Source organism: Chionomys nivalis, chromosome 23, assembly GCF_950005125.1.
Source record: "Chionomys nivalis chromosome 23, mChiNiv1.1, whole genome shotgun sequence".
Classification (NCBI taxonomy): Eukaryota; Metazoa; Chordata; class Mammalia; order Rodentia; family Cricetidae; genus Chionomys; species Chionomys nivalis.
This window is the reverse complement of record NC_080108.1, coordinates 44,468,832-44,491,968: the sequence shown is the minus strand read 5'-3', so window position 1 is coordinate 44,491,968 and position 23,137 is coordinate 44,468,832. Positions and strand designations below refer to the sequence as shown.

The following is a 23,137-nucleotide window of genomic DNA, read 5'->3' as shown; positions in this document are numbered from 1 at the left end:
AAATGAAAGAGGGCTAGTTGAACCACCACCTTCAACATGTAAAGTGCAAAGAAGAAGCCTTGCCATGCAATTCTGTACTGCTCAGCAGGAGGAAAAACAAAACCTTGTGCATTCTGTAGTTGGGAAATTATTTAAGTGTCTGGCAGAAGGACAATGGCTTTCTGAGTTTAACAGAAAATTTATTTCTACACTACTAAATTTTGATATTACTAAATGTACTCATAATGAAAAATAAATCTACAAACTGGGAAGTATTTTCCTACTGGCAACTTCTGCTAAAACAGATCCGTCATTAAGACAGATTACTTCCCATCACAAGGAGCAAAAGGTGGAACCCTTTTCACTTCTCTCTCTCTCACCTTTGTTTGAGTTTAGGGATTCTACAGCTAGGAGAGAATTACAAGATGATAAAGGTAATGTAAGCTCTGAGCGGGGATGAGCTCAGCAGCTGAACAGTGGCCTGGACAGTGCAAGGCCCTGCTGTACAGCAACAAGAGCATGGCGGAGATGTCATCTCTGAGAGGTCAAGCTCGTTCAGGGTTCCTCTTGCAAAGCAGAGGCTCTGCTGGGAGCCTGGAGCCTGTGCCTCCCACTCTAACTCCTGTCATTGGTAAACTGGGAACTCCGCAAGCAAGCGAGTCCTGCAAGATAAGAGGAGTGAAGAAGAGATTATCAGGGTGGATAGAAAATTCCTTTCAAGAAGATGTACATTTCAATAAAACTCACAAGAAAACAAGGAACAGCTGTAGAGAAATCATTAAAATAGCTCACAGTCATCTAGGATTTGGTGGTAACCTGTAGAGACAGAATGCCATTGCCTTAACCCATGGGACAGATGGGTGCAGATTAATACAGATAGGTGATGCTGTCTTCTCACCACAAAGATGTCAACTGCAGTCGTCACTTTGTTTGTCTTTCCACGTGTGAGGCCAGTGACATTCATCCTAGATGTCACTCTGTGCCCAGATTGTTGCATGGAAGGAAATACCTCTTTTTTTTCTTTTTATAAAATGGAAATCTGTGGGAAGTTGATCATAGTAATGTGTGTGTGTGTGTGTGTGTGTGTGTGTAGGGATTAGGCAAAACATAGTCAAAACACTTGTCACAAAGCTAGAAGCATAGTCGAACAGCTTACTTATTATTCAATCTATAGTAAATGTAATGAAAACTCAATTTACCATAGCTGAAAATACCACTCATTCATCCATTTATTAGTTTGACACCAAGGAGCTGGGAATCAAATGTACTCACCATTTCTTCTCTCTCCTTCAGTCCTCCTTGGGAATCTCTTTGCTCTCACCCTAGATCAAGTTGATATAAATCTGCACATCAGGGCAGAGCAGAACAGAGCAGAGTGGAGGCAGAATTAAGAGAACAGGCAGAGGACAACTGGCATGCACCCCCCCATTACCGCATTGACACTCTATTCACACCTAGGGAAGATGCAGAATTGCCTCCTAGGGTGGAGGTATTTCTCCCAACAGGGAGGACAGAGTCAGTGAAGAAATGCACTGTTTGGACTCCGGATTTAGAGAGTAACTAATTCAATGCAATACAAACCACAGCAATAGTAAGTCAACTAGATTTAGCAAAACTAAAATATAAAGCCCAGAGTCCAACTAATTTCCCCTCCAAACTTGGTGAAAAATTACCCTCTTTACCATCCAAACTTAGGTTACCTTGGGCATTTGGTTACTGTGACGATAAAGATGGCAGTGCTCCCAGATATGACTGACTACTGTGTCTCAATGCAAGTGAGTCCCACGTTCCCACAGTTTGTACTTGAAGGTCCTTTAAAAAGAAGCAAGCCAATCTTTCATCAAGATTTATTTTATGTATTTGAGTGTATGTGTGTATCCCCAATGACATATTCAAAACGTGTAATTAAACCAATTAACTGTTGCTACAGGACTACCAACCATTAGCTACAGAGCTGAAGGTGCAAAGACTACCAAACATGGCTGGTTGATAAGAGACAACAACACCCCAGAGATATCCACAGTCCTGGACTCAAAAAGGAGACTCACAGAACAGATTTCAATCCAATTCTTTACTATTGACTGCCCTTAATAACAAACCACCTGCCTCTCCTGATTTTTAAGGTGATGCCATGATAATGGGGAAGGAACAGGTGCTTTTATGCAAATTTATGTAAATTTCATGTAAGGTTCATTTATGTAAAAATAAGAAAGCTTAATTGGTGATAAGAAGATAGAGATTTGAGACATTTAAAAGAATAGAACATGTTCTATATTTTCCTCTCTCATTATGCTACTGTTATATTGACTCCAAAATTTCATAGTCTTATCATTACTTGACAAATTATAACATCAATAAATTGACAATATAATGACAAATTATTGATCCTGAAAAACCTTTTACCTGGTAGAATACTACTACTAGGTTGAGTATACCACTGTTTTTGTATTCTGGATTTCAGCATAGGTTATAAACAGTGGGGATGTTAATGTGTCTAAAACATATCTTTTTATAAACCCAAAGAATTCTTGTAAGTTCCAGGAAGTCAACTTGGATTCACTTTGAACAACATCCTCCCTGGTCCAGGAGACTCCAGATGGTTCCAGAGAGCCTGGATGGTGAAATGAATGGACCAGTCAGACCAGGACATGTCCTGATGCTATCAGCTAGACAAACACAAACCTGGCCCTGCCCCTTGGGAACCTGGCAGAAGTAAAGTGGCCACCCCTGAATGCAGAGCAGGCAGCACCCTGACTCTGTGTACAGGTACCAAGGTCTCTTAAGAGACAAGCTCTGCCCACTCCCTCTCTTTCTGCTGTTTCTCCGAGGAGGCCTCAGTCTTTTGTTTTGTCTCTCTCTTTCTTTTTATCTCACTTTCTCTCCTCTCTCTCCCCTAACTCCCTTCCTTTCCTCAATAAACTTCCTTCCCACATAAGCTCCTTATGATGGCACGTTTGTCCCCCCCCCCATGAGACCCTTGGTCCCACCCCATACCACAGACCATTACATTTGTGCTGGACATGGCCAGGGTCTTGCTGTTTCCCCCACCCCCCACGGGTGGGTGTCTTGAGGCTCTCAACAATCCTCTTCTATCTACCTGACCTCTGTATCGTTTTGCACAACACTGCCTACAGTCGAGGAGTTCCCTACTCCCTAGCCACTGACTTCAGTGCTATGGTTGGTCCCTTTCACCTAAAATCACCTCTGGCAAATTTCCCGGTGCCTAGAGCAAAGCACTACCCTCACTGAGCAGCATCTCCATTTCTCAGACCCACAGGTCATTTTGGGCTACAGCCCTTTTGGCTTTATCCTTTTAGATTTGTGCCTTTGGCCTTTTTGGACTTGCCATACTTCAGGATTATTGCCCCAGCCCTCATTCTTTCAGCTGATGAGCCAGAGAACAACCTGAGCCAGTACCTTATCTTTTTTTTTCTCATTTTTTTTATTCTTTTTTAATTAAAATTTCCAACTGCTCCCCGTTTCCCATTTCCCTCCCCCTCCTCCCACATATTGCCCCCTCCCCCCGCTCCCCTCCCCATATCCCCACTCCTCTTCTCCTCCCCCTTATCTTTCTGTGGGAAACAAGCCGATAAAAGCATATCTTAAAGTTTTACGAGTCGGAAGTTTCTAACTTCTGCCAGCAGACAGGTAAATGGAAGGAATTATAACAGGTGCACAGGAGCCATCTTGGTTAAGGGCAGGTCAGATGTCTTCACAGGCATCTTTATTAAGAATAGCTATGTGACCCAGGTGTGACTGGGTCAGGGAGGAACCTCATACCTGTGCAGGTCCACCCACAGCTGAGTGGTGCTTCCAGCAACCTGTCCCCACAGCCAGAGCAATGATGTCATCACCTGTCACCAGTTGCCTTTACACCATTATTTACGTTTTTAAAAATTCCTCTTACACTAGCTGTTGCATGTGGCATGTTTGTGCAGTGGTGTGGTTTTTGGCAGGGCCCACCTGAGCACCCACTCAGAGATCCCTCCCACCTAGCCCACTTACAGGAGGAAGGAGGCTCTTGTTTGTCCCAGGCACCCGGCTAACTTACACCTGAAATAACCACACACAGAAACTGTATTAATTAAATCACTGTGTGGCCATTAGCTCGAACTTCTTATTGGCTAACTCTTACATATTAGTTTAACCCATCTCCATTAATCTGTGTATTGCCATGTGGCAGTGGCTTACCGGAGATTCTAACCAGTGTCCATCTCAGGCAGAGGACCCATGGCTTCTCTTCCTCTACCCTTCTTCCTTCCAGCATTCATTTTTGTTTTCTCCACCTACCTAAGTTCCACTCTATCAACCAGGCCAAGGCAGTTTCTTTATTCATTAAACAATGAAAGCAACACACAAACAGAAGGAACTCCTACACCAAGCCCATCTGCATCAGATCTGTTCTCTTTCACCTGCAATGAATCTGTTTTCTTGTTCACTGGCAGCTTTGATTTTCCACTTTTTTACCTTTGCTCCACAGAGTTAATGCTGAAAAAGAAACAGAGAATTACTTGATTGGTTACCTAAAACGCCACTCCCCAGGGTCCTCCATGGTCACTAAGGGCAAGTCTTAGGGTAACATCCATCTTCTGGCTGGCAGAGGTAGGCATACAAGGCCCCAGAGGATTCCACAGGCTTCTTTGGAGTAAGGTCCCATGGGTAGACCCATTGCAGGTCTACTCTTTCTTTAAACACCCTGTTTGCTTTTTACAATGTGTGAGCCAGAAATGGTGAAAACAGCTTTCTCTTGCTCAGTATTTATATTACTTTTAATTTAACACTATTTATATGAATATAAGCTAGCTTTAACTGTGTATATGTATCTGTGTATACAACTTAAATTCAACTGTGCTTATATGTTCATATAATTATTGTTTTAAAATATTTTAAACAGTCCTAATGAGCTCTGCTCATTATATCTCCTTATAAAACCAATAAGTCTCAAATTTTTAAATTGCTATGTACTCTTACATGGTGATAAAAATTAAGTCTATAAAGATCTATTGCAGAATAACAAAACCTAAGTAATTATTTCTTTGTTAAAGTTTCAATACCAAGCTTCTAGACAATTTAAATAAGCAAAAATAAATGTTTGATATCCGTGGAATGGCAATCTTGCTTTCTTTCTTAACCTCATTAAAAGGTTTTACTTTGACACTAATGGAGCTTCAATTCAAAATCACTGTTTTTAAGGCTATATCCAACAGGAATGTACTGTAAAGTCCTAATCTTATGGAAGCTGTCAAACTATTGTTGACTATTGAGGAATAATATAAGTTAGAATCACCATATAAATGATCAAGCTCTTTAATTGTGGTGATGCTGGGTACTGATGCAATTAATTACAGGGATAAAACCTTAACTAGCCATCTGTGTGCTTATGGCAAGAAACTTAAGATAAAGTTTGTCTACTCATATATACCTAACAGACAACCCTCAAATGCAGAGCATTCTGGGGAATATGGCATTTAAAATGTTTCATTAAAAAGGTTTTTCATAACAGAAGGACAGATTACCTCCTGGCACTACCCCTATTTTCTCAGCTTGGAGGAAAATCCTCAACCTGGAGTTTGCTTCACAAGTGGCAGTGCCGGCCACCGATAAAACCTGCCTTTCACCTAAACTGCTGCAGCAACCCTCTTCAGACTATGGACAACAGGACACTGGGGCACCAACTGCCTCAAGTTGCCTAAGTCAAAGGTAAAGTCCACCCATGAGTCCTTACTCCAAAGAAGTCTGTGAAATCCTCTGGGAACTTGTATGCCTACCTCTGCCAGCCAGAAGATGGATGCTACCCTAAGACTTACCCTCAGTGACCATGGAGGACCCTGGGGAGTGGCTTTTTAGGTAGTCAATCAAGTAAGTCTCTGTTTCTTTTTTGACATTAACTCAGGTAAAGTTTATCCTACTCAAGATCTCTGATGCAATTTGACAACTGATAGCTTTGCCAGCTTAACAGCAGGAATCAAGGCTAAGACTAGACACAATTTACCTCATTACTAGACTGGAAAAAGATATAGACTCACAAAACAGATTTAAGTATACCTTCTTACCATTTCTTTTTTAGAGGAACTTACTCTACAATGATACCATGATGTTGGAAAAAGAACAGGTGCTTTGAGGTTTATTTATGTAAATATATAAAGTGTCCTTAAGACGTGAAGATCTAAGAATGCTTCGGGGACAAAAAACTGTTTTAGGGTATACAAATGCAAGTTACCAGCTTTCTCTCTCATTCTTCTTCTTTTCATAGTCTTAACACTAATCAATGAAGCTTTGACAAGCTATTAATCCAATTCTGACAGAGTGCAAAACCCATACTATACCCTATACTACCATGACTTCAAGTTCAAGATTTTAAATTCTCTTTGGTCATTTTCTAACTACAGACTTCAAAGGTATTGTTTATTGTGCTAAAGACTGCTGTAATAGTTTTTCCAATCGAAGGAAGATTATTAATGCTTTCAACAAAATCATTTCTGACATGAGTATACTGACATTTCCATAATGCAAATTTTAGTACAGAGTACAAACAGTGGAACTGCTAATGTTTCTGACACTTATATTTTCATAAACTCAAAGAATTCTTGTAAGTTCCAGGGATCTGACTTGGAGATTTCACCTTGAACAGATGTTTCTCTTCTTCAATTACAGGGCCTTAAGCAGCCCCAAACTCCCCACCATTCACTGCCACTAACATGCTCCCCCTCAACCACCAGGACCTAAATAATTTTTTTTCCTAAATTTAACCTTGTCCTCTGTTCTGCCATCATCTTGCCAGGTCCAAGAGGTGCCAGACGGCAGCCAGCTACCCTAAGACATGGCCAGCATCCCACTTTTCTCAGATTGCTCAAAGATGGTCGATGCCCCCAGATGAGCAGGAGCAGTTTTGTGGACTCAACCCCCTCATTTCCCTAACCTGCCATGCCTAACTCCTCACTTTTTGTTAAATAAAAAAGAAGGTAGGAAAGTTATCACCCAAGCTAACACAATCCTGGCCCCACCTCTTGGGGACTTGGCAAAGGTAGGGTGGCCACCGCAGCATGCATAGCAGGCAGTACCCTGACTCTGTCTTCAGGTACAAAGGCTCCATTGAGAAACAAGCTCTGCCGACTCCTGCTCTCGTTGTGCCATTTCTCTGAGGAGGCTGATCTCTGTCCCTCTCTGTCTCTCTCTTTCTTTCTCTCTTCTCTCTCCCTGCCCTTCTTTCCCTTCCCAATAGACATCCTTTCCATGAAACTGTCTGATGGCATGTTTGTACTCCCACCCTGATATACATGGCCACACTTCATGCTGTATATCCATAACATCCCAAGTTTCTGATGTCCCAGGTCAGCTGGAAGCAGTCTCGAGAACCTGGGATCTTCATCCTTGTCCCACCTGCTATGTCTTTTAACTCCTTGCCTTTTTATAATAAACAAAATATATTAGCAATCAGGCATTATGCTAGCCTGCCCCCATCTTGCCTGCCACCTGGCAAGATGTATGTGTCTGTATTCAGGGAAATACCTAGCCAGCCCCAGAGTCTTACAGCCTCACATGTCAGTATTCAAGCAAATACTCAGTCAGCCTGGGACTCTGTGGCTATAAACCACTATGTCATGTACTGCGTGGCTATGTAGGCTCTGTACACGTACTCAAAGGGCCCCCCTTTTAAAGCAAGCTTTGCCTGCCATACTCCACTCTCTCTTCACTGCTCTCCTTTGCCCTTCATGATCCTCTTATCTTCCCCTCCCTGTTCCTGTTATCAATGAACTTCCACATGGGTTTATTGTATTCTGTGATTCATTCTTCTTTTTGCCACCACTAAGCTACAACAGAAGGTGCATTGGGTGAGTTGGGGGAATTCCCCTGCAGGCTGTAGTGAAGACAAGGAAGAGACAAAAAATATTCCAGGAAGAGACAAGAATGATTTTATTGTAACTAGAACTGGACTAAGACTTCTAGAGTCTGTTACAGATCATTTTAATTTAGTCATATTTAAAAACAGACAATCATCTTTGGAAAAAATATTCAGAAAACAATTAACTGAGTCACAAGTGCACAACAATTCACAACATGTTTACAATGAGTTTCCTTACAAAGTACATGTGTCTTCTTTCACAAGTGTGGATACTGTTGACTCAGAGATAGTGCCCAAGATTTAGCGTTGAGAATGTTTGACTGAGGTAAACAGAATGCCTGTTGCTGTCAGGATGGTATACCCCTACGATAGCACAGAACTCACTTAAACCTTTGCAAAGCATAGGTGACATCACTCGAAAGAGTGGGTTTTAATGGTCTAAAAGTCAGGCTCATTCATTAGTTAGAAAAAATGTTTTGGATAACTAAAAACATAAATTCTGGGATATATTGGCAGAACCTGTCTAATCAGACAGCAAATGATTACTATGTAGTAAAACCACACCATTCCTAGCATTCCAGGAATGTTATACAACTCATTCCATTGAAGAAGCAAATCATGTATTTATCTTTCCTGGCTCCTGCTGTGCTTGTCTGTGTGCACAAGGGTTTTTTTACCCTCTATAGTGGGAGAAGACCTTGGAGAAGTGGAGGGAGGGTAACCTGTGGTCAAAATGTAGAAGAGAAATGAGGGAGACCATTTGTGACTTGGTTTACATCTGGAGTCAATTCTGACTTAAAGAAATCATTTGATTTTTTTTCTCCCCATCTCCCTTTACACCCCCCCCCCCCCGAATTTCCAATTTTTTGCTTGGCAATCTTGTATCCTTCCAATATCCAGGATGATAACTATATGTTTTTCTTTGGGTTCACCTTCTTATTTAGCTTTTCTAGGATCATGAAACATAGGCTCAATGTCCTTTATTTATGGCTAGAATCCACTTATGAGTGAGTACATACCATAATCATCTTTTTAGGTCTGGGTTACCTCACTTAGGATAATGTTTTCTATTTCCATCCATTTGCATGCAAAATTCAAGATGTCATTGTTTTTTACTGCTGAGTAGTACTCTAATGCGTACATATTCCACACTTTGGGAATGGGACGGTTGGGATGGAGCAAGGGTGGATATGGGAGCAAGGAAGAATATATCTTAATTAAGGGAGCCATTTTATGGTTGTCAAGAGATTTGACTCTAAAGGTGTTCCCAGGTGTCCATGGAGATGTCCCCAGCTAGATCCTTGGACAGCTGAGGAGAGGAAGCCTGAAATGGCCCTATCCTATAGCCATACTGATGAATATCTTGCATATCACCATAGAACCTTCATCTGGCGATGGATGAAGCTAGAGACAGAGACCCACATTGAAGCATTGGACTGAGCTCCAAATGTCCAAATAAGGATCTGAAGGAGGGAGAAGATGAGCAAGGAAGTCAGGACTGTGAGGGGTGTGCCCACCCACTGAGACAGTGGGAGTTCACCAAGGCCAGCTGGACTGGGACTGATGGAACATGTGATCAAACCGGACTCTCTGAACGCAGCGGACAAGGAGGACTGACTGAGAAGCCAAGGACAATGGCACTGGGTTTTGATCCTACTGCATGTACTGGCTTTGTGGGAACCTAGCCTGTTTGGATGCTGACCTTCCTAGATCTGGATGGAGTGGGGGGAGGACCTTGGACTTCCCACAGGGCAGGGAACCCTGACTGCTCTTTGGACTGAAGGGAGGGGAGGGGGAGGGAAATGGAATGAGGGGAGGGGTAGAAATTTTTAATTAAAAATAAAATAAAATAAAGAAATCATTTTTTTTTCTTTTTTTTTTGGTTTTTCGAGACAGGGTTTCTCTGTGGTTTTGGAGCCTTTCCTGGAACTAGCTCTTGTAGACCAGGCTGGTCTCGAACTCACAGAGATCCACCTGCCTCTGCCTCCCAAGTGCTGGGATTAAAGGCATGCGCCACCACCGCCTGGCTAAAGAAATCATTTGAGTTCAAGCTTACTTGCTCTGCATGTATCCTTGGGGGATGTGAGAATGTTATAATTAAACTCTTAAAAAGAGCATTTTTGTGAGAAAAGAACACACTGTTAGTAAAACAATGCTGATGCCAAACGTCAGGATCATTGAGATACAATTGAAACTTCTTACTCAAGGACAGGAATGGCCTGTGGTTAGACACTGACTGACTGTGCTGTGCTTTGTTCTGCTTTTGTGTATAAGCAAGCTCTGAAATAAGCTCAGGGCTGGTTGGTATTCACCTTCAGCCCTCCCAGATCTATCCTGTGTTTTCTGTCGCAATTTCTTACAATCTGCCATTTCTTCAGCCTCATGCCCTCTTCCATGTATCCCACCTGACTTTGTTGGAGCAGGCTCGATAGAGAAGAATGTATTTTCTTTTTTTTTCTTTTCTTTCAAATTGAACCCTCTTTACTAAAGATACTTTTTGTGAACAGGCATTACATTTTAGGCAGCAAATGGACCGACAATCATTAATGGCATACAAGAACTTATAAACTCCCCTTTTGTATAGACTGAAAATCAAAAAAAGGCACCATGCAGTGCAATGATGCCTTCTTTGGATGCTTTGAGAAAGAGGAAGAGTTTAGAGCGGGGGTTGACATTTCACATTCAGAATGCTGTTTAACAACTTTTCCCAAACTGACCCTGACTTTCAGGAAATGACATGAAAATGGCAGAATTGTCAATGTGAAGATTCACAGTCTTTCATAAAAGGGAAATTACTGCCCTTTTGAGTGCATTCTATGATGTCACCACAATGTTCAGATTTCCCAATAGACTGGCAAAACTAATTTTAGGGGACCTGGTTCCAACAGGTCTCTGTTTTTAAGGGGGTTGAGTCTATGTTGATGGTACAGGGAGAGAATGATATAAAAAGGAATGTATACTTTTCCCAGCACCACAGAGAAATTTTTACCACAGTGATGACATATGTCAACACCAGGACATTTCTTCTGGGAGTCAATGGAAGTCTTCCAAAATTATCAAGGAAAGGTGTTTTCCATCAACAATCCAGCTTGTGAGACATTTTATTAGAGACATATTTAATTTTCCTTTCCCCCAGAACAATGCAGTGCTATGTGTACTAACAACATAGCTTAAAATAAAAAAGTAAAAAAAAATCTTGCATTTTTATAAAACGTGATAAAAAATAGTATTTTAAATGGTAACATTTTCAAAAGACCAGTTAATCAAAAATGCATATAGCTCACTTGACACTTCCAGAATCTTCACCTTTCTATCTGTGGTTCGTTTTAGCAGGTCCATTTCTGCAGGATAATTTGCATCCTTACCAGCATCAACCTTTCCTTTCTCCCCTTGGAAACCTCCTCTCTCTTCTTTGTAAGAACATTTTAGGCTTAGACTCTGGCTTTAGAGGATGAGTTTTAGCAGACAGACTTTCAGATCTTCTCTGAGGCTCATCTGTCATCTTGCCTTTATCTCCTCTAGCATCCCCCTTCAGCCTTTCTTTTGGGCATGGCTGCAGTGGGAGCTGCATTGGGGACATAGGTGCTGAATTGGGGGATGCAGCAGTGCTTGGGTTTGATCTGTCTGGGTGTCATTCTTGTTGTTTTGTTACAGTCCTCAGGCTCTAGGGGGAAGAATCTGTTGTCAATGAAGTTTAATTAATTCAAAAAAGAAATGGAAGTTTATGCTTAATTTTGTTTACGAAATATAACACCTTCCTATTAAGAAACTGAATCTTCAATATAAAAGATATGTTCAATTACATTTCCTAGGTTGTGTTTATAGAGAAAATTTCTTTCTAGAGGTTCAGTTATAATAGTGTATAAGCAGTAGAAGTGTTTTTAGAACATGTTTTCACATAAAATGGTAAAACTATATTCATTTAGCAAATTCAGAGCAAAATATATTAATACATATGTTTTACATTAATTAAACAAGCCAAAACACAAAAATGTAGCTGAATATTTGGCATAGTAAGTGTAATGACTTTAAGAAGGAATTTGATACATGAGATATTTTATTTTCATGTGTCTCTATTTAATAGAAAAGCAACCATCTTGAAAATCATGGGAATAGAAAATATACATTTCAACTGAAAAGTAAACATTTCAAGCGGCAGTTTCACAAAGCTGTCATCTTCTCTTGACCAGTCTGTTCCCAGATGCTTTGTGACACCATGTGAAGATGTGTGGCTGTTTTACCTTGCCTACCTAAGGTACTGGATCAGTTTAATAAAGAGCTGAGTGGCCAATAGCTAGGCAGAAAAGGATAGGCGAGACTTTGCAAGCAAAGATAGGAACAGTGGAATAAATGCCAGAGGGACACATGGGTAGTTGGATGTACATTGCGGAGGAGAGCTAACGAACCATGTAACAGAATGTCGATTAGTATAAATGTGTTAAGTTATAAGAGCTAGTTGGGAACACACCTAAGCTCACATCAACCTTTCATAGTTAATAAGTCTCCATGACATTATTTGGGTGCTGGCTACCCAAAAGAAAGTCTGACTATACCAGTCTTCCTTTTGAGAAGACCAAACCTCTGGATTAGGAGCTGTGGGAAGTGGTCATTTGATGATTCAGATTAATTAGAAGTTCATGTGAAGTAGCTGGAGACCTGACAGAATTTGATTGTAAATTCTATATGGCTGCCACTGATCTGTTAGTTTTTGTCCTCAAAGACAGTTATGAATCTGTTCTTTTATTTATATTGAAACCATATTTGAGAGGATGCAATGAGCCTTTCTGCAGCTAAGTTGGGTTTTTCTTTGAATTATGTTTACTGTCTGTAAAAATCTCTTTGTGAACAGCAGAAAAGACAGCTAACAGAGCTATAGCACTCAAACTAGCATCAAGGGAAACACTCATTTTTCCTCCCACAATGGTGAGCTGACTCTTATATACTTTTTAGAATGCTTTAGGAGTTGGAAGCTACAAATCTGAGCACTACAAAAATTCATCACTCTGCCAATATAACCTAGGTCAATTTATTAACAGGAGGCTTAACTCAGTCTGGATTTCTTCTGATTCCTTAAATTATGAAGTGTGGGAAAGGATACTGGGGAGAAGGACTATTTTTGTGATTTTGCTTGTCATGAAGAAATGAGTTTAACAGTTGCCATCTCACACACAAATATAGTCTTGAAAACTATCACTTCTAGACACCTCCACATTGGCCATAGTCAAAAAACACTTCTCTTGACTTCTTATGACAAAGATACTGTGAGCCCTACATTAAAATTTCACAGTTCTGCTCACTGTTTTTGGATTTGAAATGTGTCACACACTCTACATTTTTATAAGTTCTTTTTGTTGTTCAGAAAATTATTAAATCCCATCTCTTCTACACAGTCTTTCTTGACTGCTGTCTGAAATGATCTTTTCTCTTTCTATAGGCACTGTCAGTGGTGATCTTGTAAAGTGCATGACTCCCTGACTCTGTGAGTTTGCCCCTGATTGTTCTATGTGTCCATGAATGCTGGGCTCTCCAAATGAGTTTGTCAATGCCTATGAAAGAATAATGAGTTACATAGGATATTGTCCCTCCTTCCACTAGTTCCAGAATTTTTTCCTTGCCTGTAACCCTGAAGATTTCAAGCTCCACTCAAAGGCCAAAATAGAAGCTGCAAACCATTACTCACAGAACTGATTGAGACTTTTTCTGAGCATATGGTAAGAGTGTCATTTCATCCAGTGGGTATGGAGAAAAGGCTAGAGGTGATTCACAGCTAATCAAATGCTCAAATTCAGTTATTTTGGAAGATATTTATAACAACTTGGCATATGCCAGAACTCTAAAAGTAATATTTTAATTAATATTATCTTTAATAGTTCAAAATGGCATTCATATTCTTCGATTTTAAACTACATACAGAGTAACCTGTTTTTTTACGGCATTTTTATTTGTAAAGAGTTCTGTGCTATTTCTCCCAAACACTCCCCCATCTCCCTGTTTGCCTACAGCTACGTGTGTCCTTCTGACCTTAGTATTCATCTTTGCATTTTTATACTGCACGTTCTATTACACTGCACACTTACTTTTCTTAAAGCCTTTCTTTCTCTCTCATTAACCCTTTTTCTAGTTTCTTCCAGTTCTAAGACAATCCACCAGTATTTACTTTATGCATAGCCTTTATCCCAGCTATGTGTTCTCTTTACTCTGCTTAGAAAAGTCTTCAAAGGTTCCTATCCCACCCACCTAGCATCCAGAACCCTTCTTCCTTCTGCCCCCTTCCTTCTTTGGGCACTTAACACCACCTAGCTCAGCCTGTCTGGGTGCTGGGGGCGAATCCTCAGGGCAAACAGGCGGGCAGGAGTTCCTTTGTTTCACTGGCCTGCCTGCACCAAGCAAGGTAGGCGCTTTGTCTACGAACTACCCAACCAGCACGGAGATCTGAGCTCGGTACCAGGAGAGACAGCATTGGGGTGAGTTTGTGACGCGGCAGCAGCCCCGGACAGGGAACTCAGAAGTTCCTCACCCACCCCCATCCCCCCTGGGGATGCAGAGACTCTACTCCCTGCAGACTGCCTCTCTGTTTACGCTTTGTTTACGAACTACCCAACCAGCAAGGAGAGTGGATCTTGGCACCAGGAGAGCCATCATTGGGCATGGAGATCTGATATTGTCACCAGGAGAGACATCACTGGAGCACCAGGAGAACCATCAATGGGGAGTACCATTAATGGGAAGGTACAACAGTAGGCAAGGAGACATGATCCTGTAAAAGAAGATCCATAGGAGAGCATTCAAAGGAAGAGATGGACAGGCACCAATGCAACCCAACAATCTGAAAAATAATATGAATCCACCAGAACCCAGCAACCTCACAACAGGAGGACATGAACACCTTAATCATGAAGAAGTAGAAAAAACTGACTTTATGAAAGTGATTGACACCCTTAAACAACATGTAAAAAATGTCCTTATAGAAATGGATGAGAAGTATAACAGAAAGTTTGAAGAATTGAGTAAATCAGTGAATGATACCCTAGGAAACCAAGGAAAAACAATCAAACAGATAATGGAAACAGTTCAAGTCTTGAAAACTGATATGGAGGCAAAGAAGAAAACACAAACAGAAGGCTGGCTGGACATGGAAAATCTAGGAAAACGAATAGAGTCTACAGAAACAAGCATAACCAACAGAATACAAGAGATAGAAGAAAGAATCTCAGATTCTGAAGATACCATAGAGAAAATAAACACGCTGATCAAAGAAAACAGCAATGCCAACAAACTCTCATCACAAAACATTCAGGAAATATGGGACACAATAAAAAGACCAAACCTAAGAATAATAGGAGTAGAAGGGGAAGAAGCGCATCTCAACGGTCCAGAAAATATATTTAATAAAATTATAGAAGAAAACTTTCCCAACCTAAAGAAAGATATACCTATGAAGGTTCAAGAAGCATACAGAACACCGAATAGGCTGGATCAAAAAAAAACATCCTCTCGCCATATAATAATCAAAACACAAAGCATACAGAACAAAGAAAAAATAATAAGAGCTGCAAAGGAAAAAGGCCAAGTTACTTATAAAGGTAAACCTATCAGACTTACACCTGACTTCTCTATGGAAACAATGAAAGCCAGAAGGTCATGGATAGATGTACTGCAGAAACTAAGAGACTGTGGATGCAAGCCCAGACTACTATACCCAGCCAAACTTTCGTTCACTATAAATGGAGAAAACAAAATTTTCCAGGATAAAAACAAATTTAAACAATACGTAGCCACAAATCCAGCCTTACAGAAAGTAATAGAAGGAAAATCACTAACCAAGGAGTCCAACAATGAACACAATATCTCAGACAACTAGAGACCCTTCACCAGCACAACACAAAGAAGTGAAACACACAAAATTTACTACTAAAAAAATGACCGGAGTTAACAACCACTGGTCATTAATATCACTTAATGTCAATGGACTCAATTCACCTATAAAAAGGCAAAGACTAAGAGATTGGATACGAAAACAGGATCCAACATTCTGCTGTTTACAAGAAACACACCTCAACTACAAAGACAGACACCTACTCAGAGTAAAGGGTTGGGATAAGGCATATCAAGTTAATGGACCTAAGAAACAAGCAGGTGTGGACATACTAATTTCTAACAAAGTTGACTTCAAACTTAAATCAATCAGAAGAGATGCAGAGGGACATTTTCTACTCATAACAGGAACAATTCATCAGGATGAAGTCTCAACCCTGAATATCTATGCCCCTAATACAAAAGCACCCACGTACATAAAAGAAACATTGCTAAAACTCAAGGCAGCAATCAAACCACACACATTAATAGTAGGAGACTTTAACACTCCTCTCTCACCAATGGACAGGTCAATTAGACAGAAACCTAACAGAGAAATAAGAGAATTATTGGAGGTAATGAATCAAATGAACTTAACAGACATCTATAGAATATTCCACCCAAATAGGAAAGAATATACCTTCTTCTCTGCAGCTCATGGAATCTTCTCGAAAATTGACCACATACTCGGTAACAAAACAAACATCCAGAGTTACAAAAAAAATCTGTAACCACCTGAATCTTATCAGATCACCATGGATTAAAGCTAGAATTCAGCAACAGTGCTACCCCCAGAAAGCCTACAAACTCATGGAAACTGAACAGTCAACTACTGAACCATACCTGGATTAAGGAAGAAATAAAGAAAGAAATTAAAGTCTTCCTTGAATTCAATGAAAATAAAGAAACAACATACTCAAACCTATGGGACACTATGAAAGCAGTCCTGAGAGGAAAGTTCATAGCACTAACTGCCCACTTAAAGAAAACAGAGAAAGCACACATTGGAGACTTAACAGCACACCTGAAAGCTCTAGAAAAAAAAAAAAGAAGCAGACTCACCTAGAAGGGTAGAAGACTGGAAATAATCGAACTGAGGGCTGAAATCAACAAAATAGAAACACAGAAAACAATTGAAAGAATCAATGAATCAAAAAGCTGGTTCCTGGAGAAAATCAACAAGATTGATAAACCCCTATCCAAACTAATCAAACGGCAGAGAGAGAATTTGCAAATTAATAAGATCAGAAATGAAAAGGGGGACATAACCACAGACACAGAGGAAATTCAGACAATCATTAGATCTTACTACAAAAGCCTGTATGCCACAAAACTGGAAAATGTAAAAGAAATGGACACTTTTTTAGATAAATACCATATACCAAAGTTAAACCAGGACCAGGTGAACAACCTAAATAGACCTGTTAGTCGTGAAGAATTAGAAGCTGTTATCAAAAACCTCCCTTCCAAAAAAAGTCCAGGACCAGATGGTTTCAATGCGGATTTCTACCAGAACTTCCAAGAAGACCTAATACCTATACTCCTTAATGTATTTCACAATATAGAAACAGAAGAGTCATTGCCAAATTCCTTTTATGAAGCTACAGTAACTCTGATACCAAAACCACACAAAGACCCAACCAAGAAAGAGAATTACAGGCCAATCTCACTCATGAACATCGACGCAAAACTCCTCAACAAAATTCTGGCAAACTGAATCCAAGAACACATTAGAAAAATTATCCATTATGATAAAGTAGGCTTCATCCCAGAGATGCAGGGCTGGTTTAACATACACAAATCTATCAATGTGTTGGATAGGGGAGCAGGGAAACTCATACCTTAGTTAAGGGAGCCACCTAAGGGTTGGCAAGAGACTTGAACTTGGAATGGCTACCAGATGCCCAGGGCATTGTCCCCAGTTAGTTCATCGGGGCACCTGAGGATAGGGAACCTGAAATGAACCTATCCTATAATCATACTGATGAATATCTTGCATATCGCCATAGAACCTTCATCTAGCGATGGATGGAGATAGAGACAGAGACCCACACTGGAGCACCGGACTGAGCTCCCAAGGTTATAATGAGGAGCAGAAGGAGAGAGAACATGAACAAGGAAGTCAGGACCATGAGGGGTGCACCCAACCACTGAGACAGTGGGGCCGATCTATTGGGAGCTCACCAAGGCCAGCTGGACTGCTACTGAAAAAACAGGGGATCATTTTCTTACTGAAGCTTTCTCATGGGTCATTGCAAGGTAGACCTTTCCTCTTCAAGATAACTTGAATGAACAGCTTTCATTTTCCTACCCGAGGTTTGGGTGTTCTTTGCCTAGAACACACTCTTGTTCTTGCTCTTATCCCTGATTCACACAAGTTTCCTCTCTGTTCTTATTGAAAATGTTACTCCTTTAAAATTCACTTTTGGGAGCTGGAGAGATGGCTCAATGGTTAAGAGCATTGCCTGCTCTTCCAAAGGTCCTGAGTTCAATTCCCAGCAACCACATGGTGGCTCACAACCATCTGTAAAGAAGTCTGGTGCCCTCTTCTGGCCTTCAGGCATACACAGACAGAATATTGTATACATCATAAATAAATAAATAAATAAATAAAAAAAGAAAAAGAAAAAAAAATCACTTCCCTGCATCTCCTGTCTTCCTTTCACACCAACAATCGCTAACCTCAGCCTGCCTGGCCAGCTTGTCTTACTTCACAGAACATCCTCAAGTGTTTATCATGGCTGTAATTAAATAAAAAGATTTTGTTGGTGATCTTAATGATTTTATTCCTGGGCAGTGGATGCTTATTATATTTTTACTAAAACGCTGAAGAAACATGAGCTTTCTGATGGAGATCTGAGCAGGTCCATCGATGACGACATCCAGAACAACCCTGACAGAACTGAACTCCAGCACATTGTGTGATACCTGATGGCACACAGTGGGGAGTTTTCTAGGAGGATGGAGAGTTATGACAATAAATACTGAAAATGTAGGGAACCACATTATTTCCTCTCAACAGTTTACACAAACAGATGACTTCAAAACATTGCGTTTTGAATGTTCAAAAGGAATCTGTCTCCTGAATTTTGAAGGTCACTCTCTAGCTGACTTTCACTGTTCTTAAGCCTTCAGGAGAGTGAGGTAACTCTTCTCTGCTTTTCTTACTAATCAAGTTCTCCCTGACTAAATACCCTATAATCATGAGTCTACTACAAGTTTGTTGTTTCTTTGGTTGCAACAATCCCATCTTCTGAGGCCCCAATACATCTCTGAGACTCACAGTCTACTCTTAAAATTAATCCTAAATTAGGAGTGGTGGTGCACACCTTTAATCCCAGCACTTGGGAGGCATAGCCAGATGGAACTATGTGAGTGTGATGCAAGCCTGGTCTGCAAAGTAAGTTCCAGGGTAGCAAGGGCTACACAGAGAAATCAACAGAACAAAACAAAAACAGGAACAAAAAATAATACTATGATATTTTATACTTTACAAAACATTTTTAGGGCTGTAGAGATGGTTCATTGATCAAGAGTACTGATAGCTCTTCCAGAGGACCTGAGTTTAATATCTGTCACCTATATGGTGGCTAACAATTGTCTGTAACCCCAGTTCCAAGGAGAAAAAAAGATATGGGATCCTGCTCTTGATTCTGTAGGCATTACAGTCACCTATGCACAAAAATACAAGCAGACTAAACACCGACACACATAAAAATCAATATAAAAAACAAAAATTATTTACTCATGTGTATCTGTGTGAATATTTTTCACCTATGTTGTATCTACAATGCATAGAAAAGGGCAGTCAAGTCTTAGGGATCTAAGGCAAATGTCAGCCACTGGAGGGGTCCTGGGAATGTAACTAGTGTCATTTGGAAGAGTAGTAAGCATTCATAGCTGCTGAACTATCCTTCCAGGATTCAGATACCTTCTCTCTGTGTCACAGTGTAATCACCTTCTGTTTGCTTCTGTGGCAACTGAATCTCTTCAAGTTTAAAAAGCACTCTTCAAGCGCTTTTTAAGACTCCTCCGTCAGGGTTCCTGGTTCCCGACCTTTTAGATGTGAACTCTGTTACTATTGGGACAGTGACTACTGGGCTCCTAAGGCCTGGGAGGTCAACTACAGCCCCACTGAGTAGAAGCCTGTTCATCTTAGACAGACTTCTACCATGACCTGCCAGCTACCCCAGTTCCCAATAGCTTTTCATGGTATCCCCACCTTTCATAATTATAAAAGTAATAAGGATATTAAGAATTAAGGAATAAAAAGGGTGATTAAATAAAGTTGGAGACAAAAACATTGGGTTTGGGAACATAGATGGTTGCAAAGTGCTTGCTGAAGCATACGCATATCCAAGTTCAAGCCCTACAACCCATATACTTGCTGTATGTTGGATCAGTTCATCCCTGCAATGATAAATGCCTGAGAGGAATGGTTTGCAAGAAAAGACTAATTGTGTTTATGGTTCTGTTACTACTCTGTTTGGCAGCATGAACCTGTGAGAGTGGAATGTAAAAGAGAGGCAGATTAAAGTCTCACGCAAAAGCTAACTGTTTTCTAGGCATCTGACAATTTATATTCTGAAGGTATTCTGATGGTTAGGCATTCATATGAGCAAAATTCACTTGAGTTCAAGCTGTATAGAGTCATAAGGGTAAGGTCACATGAGTCTACACTGTATATAGCCACTGATGACAACATGTACTTAGAAACATCACTAAGTAATAGTAGAAAAAGATGGATATTCTGAAGTAAAACTGCCTCCTATTATTACACCTGGCAGGGGCGAGAAAGCACATTCCAAGAAAAACCTGCATTATGGAGAGAAGAGATTAAAAGACTCTTGTCTTGTTCACTTGGAGTTTTCTTACAAATTCTTTTTTTTTTTATCAAAGTCTCTTCTTTTTATTTTATTTGTTTCTAGTATAATGAATTTATTTCTTTTTATTTTTTTTTCTTTCTGATTTTTATTAATTAATTAATTTAATTATTAAAGATTTCTGCCTCTTCCCCGCCACCACCTCCCATTCCCTCCCCCTCCTCCAATCAAGTCTTCCTTCCTCCTCAGCCCAAAGAGTAAGCAGGTTTCTCTGCCCTGTGGGAGGTCCAAGGACCACCCACCTCCATCCAGGTCTATTAAGGTGAGCATCCAAACTACCTGGGCTCCCACAAAGCCATTACATGCAATAGGATCAAGAACCCATTGCCATTGTTCTTCAGTTCTCAGTAGTCCTCATTGTCCATTATGTTCAGCGAGACCGGTTTTGTCCCATGCTTTTTCAGTCCCCGGCCAGCTGGCCTTGGTGAGTTCCCGATAGATCATCCCCATTGCCTCAGTGTGTGGGTGCACCCCTCGCCGTCCTGAGTTCCTTGCTCATGACTCTAGAGAAGCTAAATAAGAAGGTGAACCCAAAGAAAAACATATAAGCATCCCCCTGAATATTAACCTTCATCAGGCGATGAAAGAAGACAGAGACAGAGACCAACATTGGAGCACTGGACTGAAGTCTTACAAATTCTTGAGAATTCTCCTCTCACTGCTTCATTCATGGACGGTGTTCTGATGCCTACCCTCTTTTTATTTTTTAAGCCCAGTAGTATGTCCAAACTGGTTTTGATCCAAGACATTTTTGACAAATCTAATTGCCATTGGGTGCACAAGTATCCTATAAATAAGCAAATTATATGAACAATGAATAATTCAGAGCAGTTCAAGCATTGCATCTTATACTCTACCACCAAGAATGCATCCATTCTTTGTAACATTTTAGCTTTCCATCAGCTATACCTTTACGAGAAATGCCTGGTAAGCAATGTGAAAATGAGACAGAAACTTCTTTCTGTAACTCTTAATATCAAAGCTTAAATTCCTTCTTATGTAATATAAATGATATTTAATCTGTTCCTGTGTATAACTTTGCTGATTAAATTTTGGATACATAATAAAAAAGGAAGGGTAATTCAAAGAACAGTATAGGTATTTGTATTTGTGTGTATCTATGACATTATCTCCCAAACATTTAACAGTCTGTTGTAATTTTACCTCTATTTCCATATGTTCATCAATATTTGTCTGTTCTACTAATAAATTTTGAGAATTCTGTTGCCATTTTAAATAAAGTCAAGGGTTTGTATTAATTCAAGTAATGCTACACTGGTTAGGCAGCAGCTGTCACAATGGCAACTGTTTCTATGAAGGAAACAATAAGCCATTCGATAAGATGTTTTGCCCTTTTCAGTAACCTATTAAGAACTGAGAGGCCGGGCCCCTCTCCATTTCCACACAGGGACCGGGACCGGGACCGTGAGCGGGAGCGCAGAGAAAGAAGCCGAGAGCGAGACAAGGAGAGAGAACGGAGACGCTCCCGCTCTCGGGACCGGAGGAGGCGCTCCCGGAGTCGAGACAAGGATGAGCGGCGCAGATCCAGAGAGAGGAGCAAGGACAAGGACCGAGACAGAAAGCGCCGAAGTAGTCGGAGCCGAGAGCGAGCACGCAGGGAGCGGGAGCGAAAAGAGGAGCTTCGAGGTGGTGGCGGCGGCGGCGGTGGTGGTGGTGGTGGCGGTGGTGGTGGCGACATGGCTGAACCCTCTGAAGCTGGTGATGCCGCTCCTGATGATGGGCCTCCTGGAGAGCTTGGCCCCGATGGCCCTGATGGCCCAGAGGAGAAGGGCCGGGATCGAGACCGGGAGCGACGTAGGAGCCACCGAAGTGAGAGGGAACGTCGCCGGGACCGAGACCGTGATAGGGATCGAGAGCACAAACGGGGGGAGCGGGGCAGTGAGCGGGGCAGGGATGAGGCTCGGGGTGGGGGGGGCGGTGGTCAGGACAATGGGCTAGAAGGGCTAGGTAGTGATGGTCGAGACATGTACATGGAGGCAGAGGGTGGTGATGGGTACATGGCCCCGGAAAATGGATATCTGATGGAGGCAGCTCCCGAATGAAGAGGCTTCCTGTGTTGTGGACATGCTTCTGTTTCGCTGTCTGCCTTTCTAGCCTTTCCACCATGGCTTGTCCTCTGAGGTAGAAGTTTTTTTGTTGTTTTTTGTTCTGATCCCTTGGATTTAAAAATAAAATTAATTTCATGATAAAAAAAAAAAAGAACTTGTTTCAAAATACCATCAGCAGTTCTGTGGTGGTTTGAATAAGAATGGCTCCCACAGACTGAACACTTGGTCCATAGCAAGTGGCACAATTAGGAGGTGTGACATTCTTCAAGTAGATTGTGGTAGCTTGAGTGTAATTGGCCCCCATAATCTCAGAGGTAATGACACTATTAGGAGGTGTTTCCTCTTTGAAGTAAGTATGTGTGGAGGCCAAAAGATGCAGGCCCATTTCCACCTTGTCTGTTGGTCAGAGAGTTTGGAGACTGACAGGCATAATTGCACCTCCTAACGCAGGAGGTGGTTGCCTGGCTCTTTTGAAATTAAGATAACTCACTGCCATCCTGATGGGTGGT

At 41.0% G+C, this 23,137-nt stretch overlaps 1 protein-coding gene across 1 annotated transcript; it reads left to right on the top strand.

The window, feature by feature from the left end:
* Window positions 1–435: 435 nt before the first annotated feature.
* LOC130865158 (U1 small nuclear ribonucleoprotein 70 kDa-like) lies at window positions 436–22,767 on the top strand. The gene is made up of 4 exons (XM_057756033.1): window positions 436–610; window positions 1,675–1,754; window positions 5,483–5,679; window positions 21,920–22,767. The coding sequence occupies exons 1-4, from the start codon at window positions 436–438 to the stop codon at window positions 22,620–22,622; spliced, it is 1,155 nt and encodes a 384-aa protein (XP_057612016.1). The 3' UTR covers window positions 22,623–22,767.
* The last annotated feature ends 370 nt before the right edge of the window (window positions 22,768–23,137 follow it).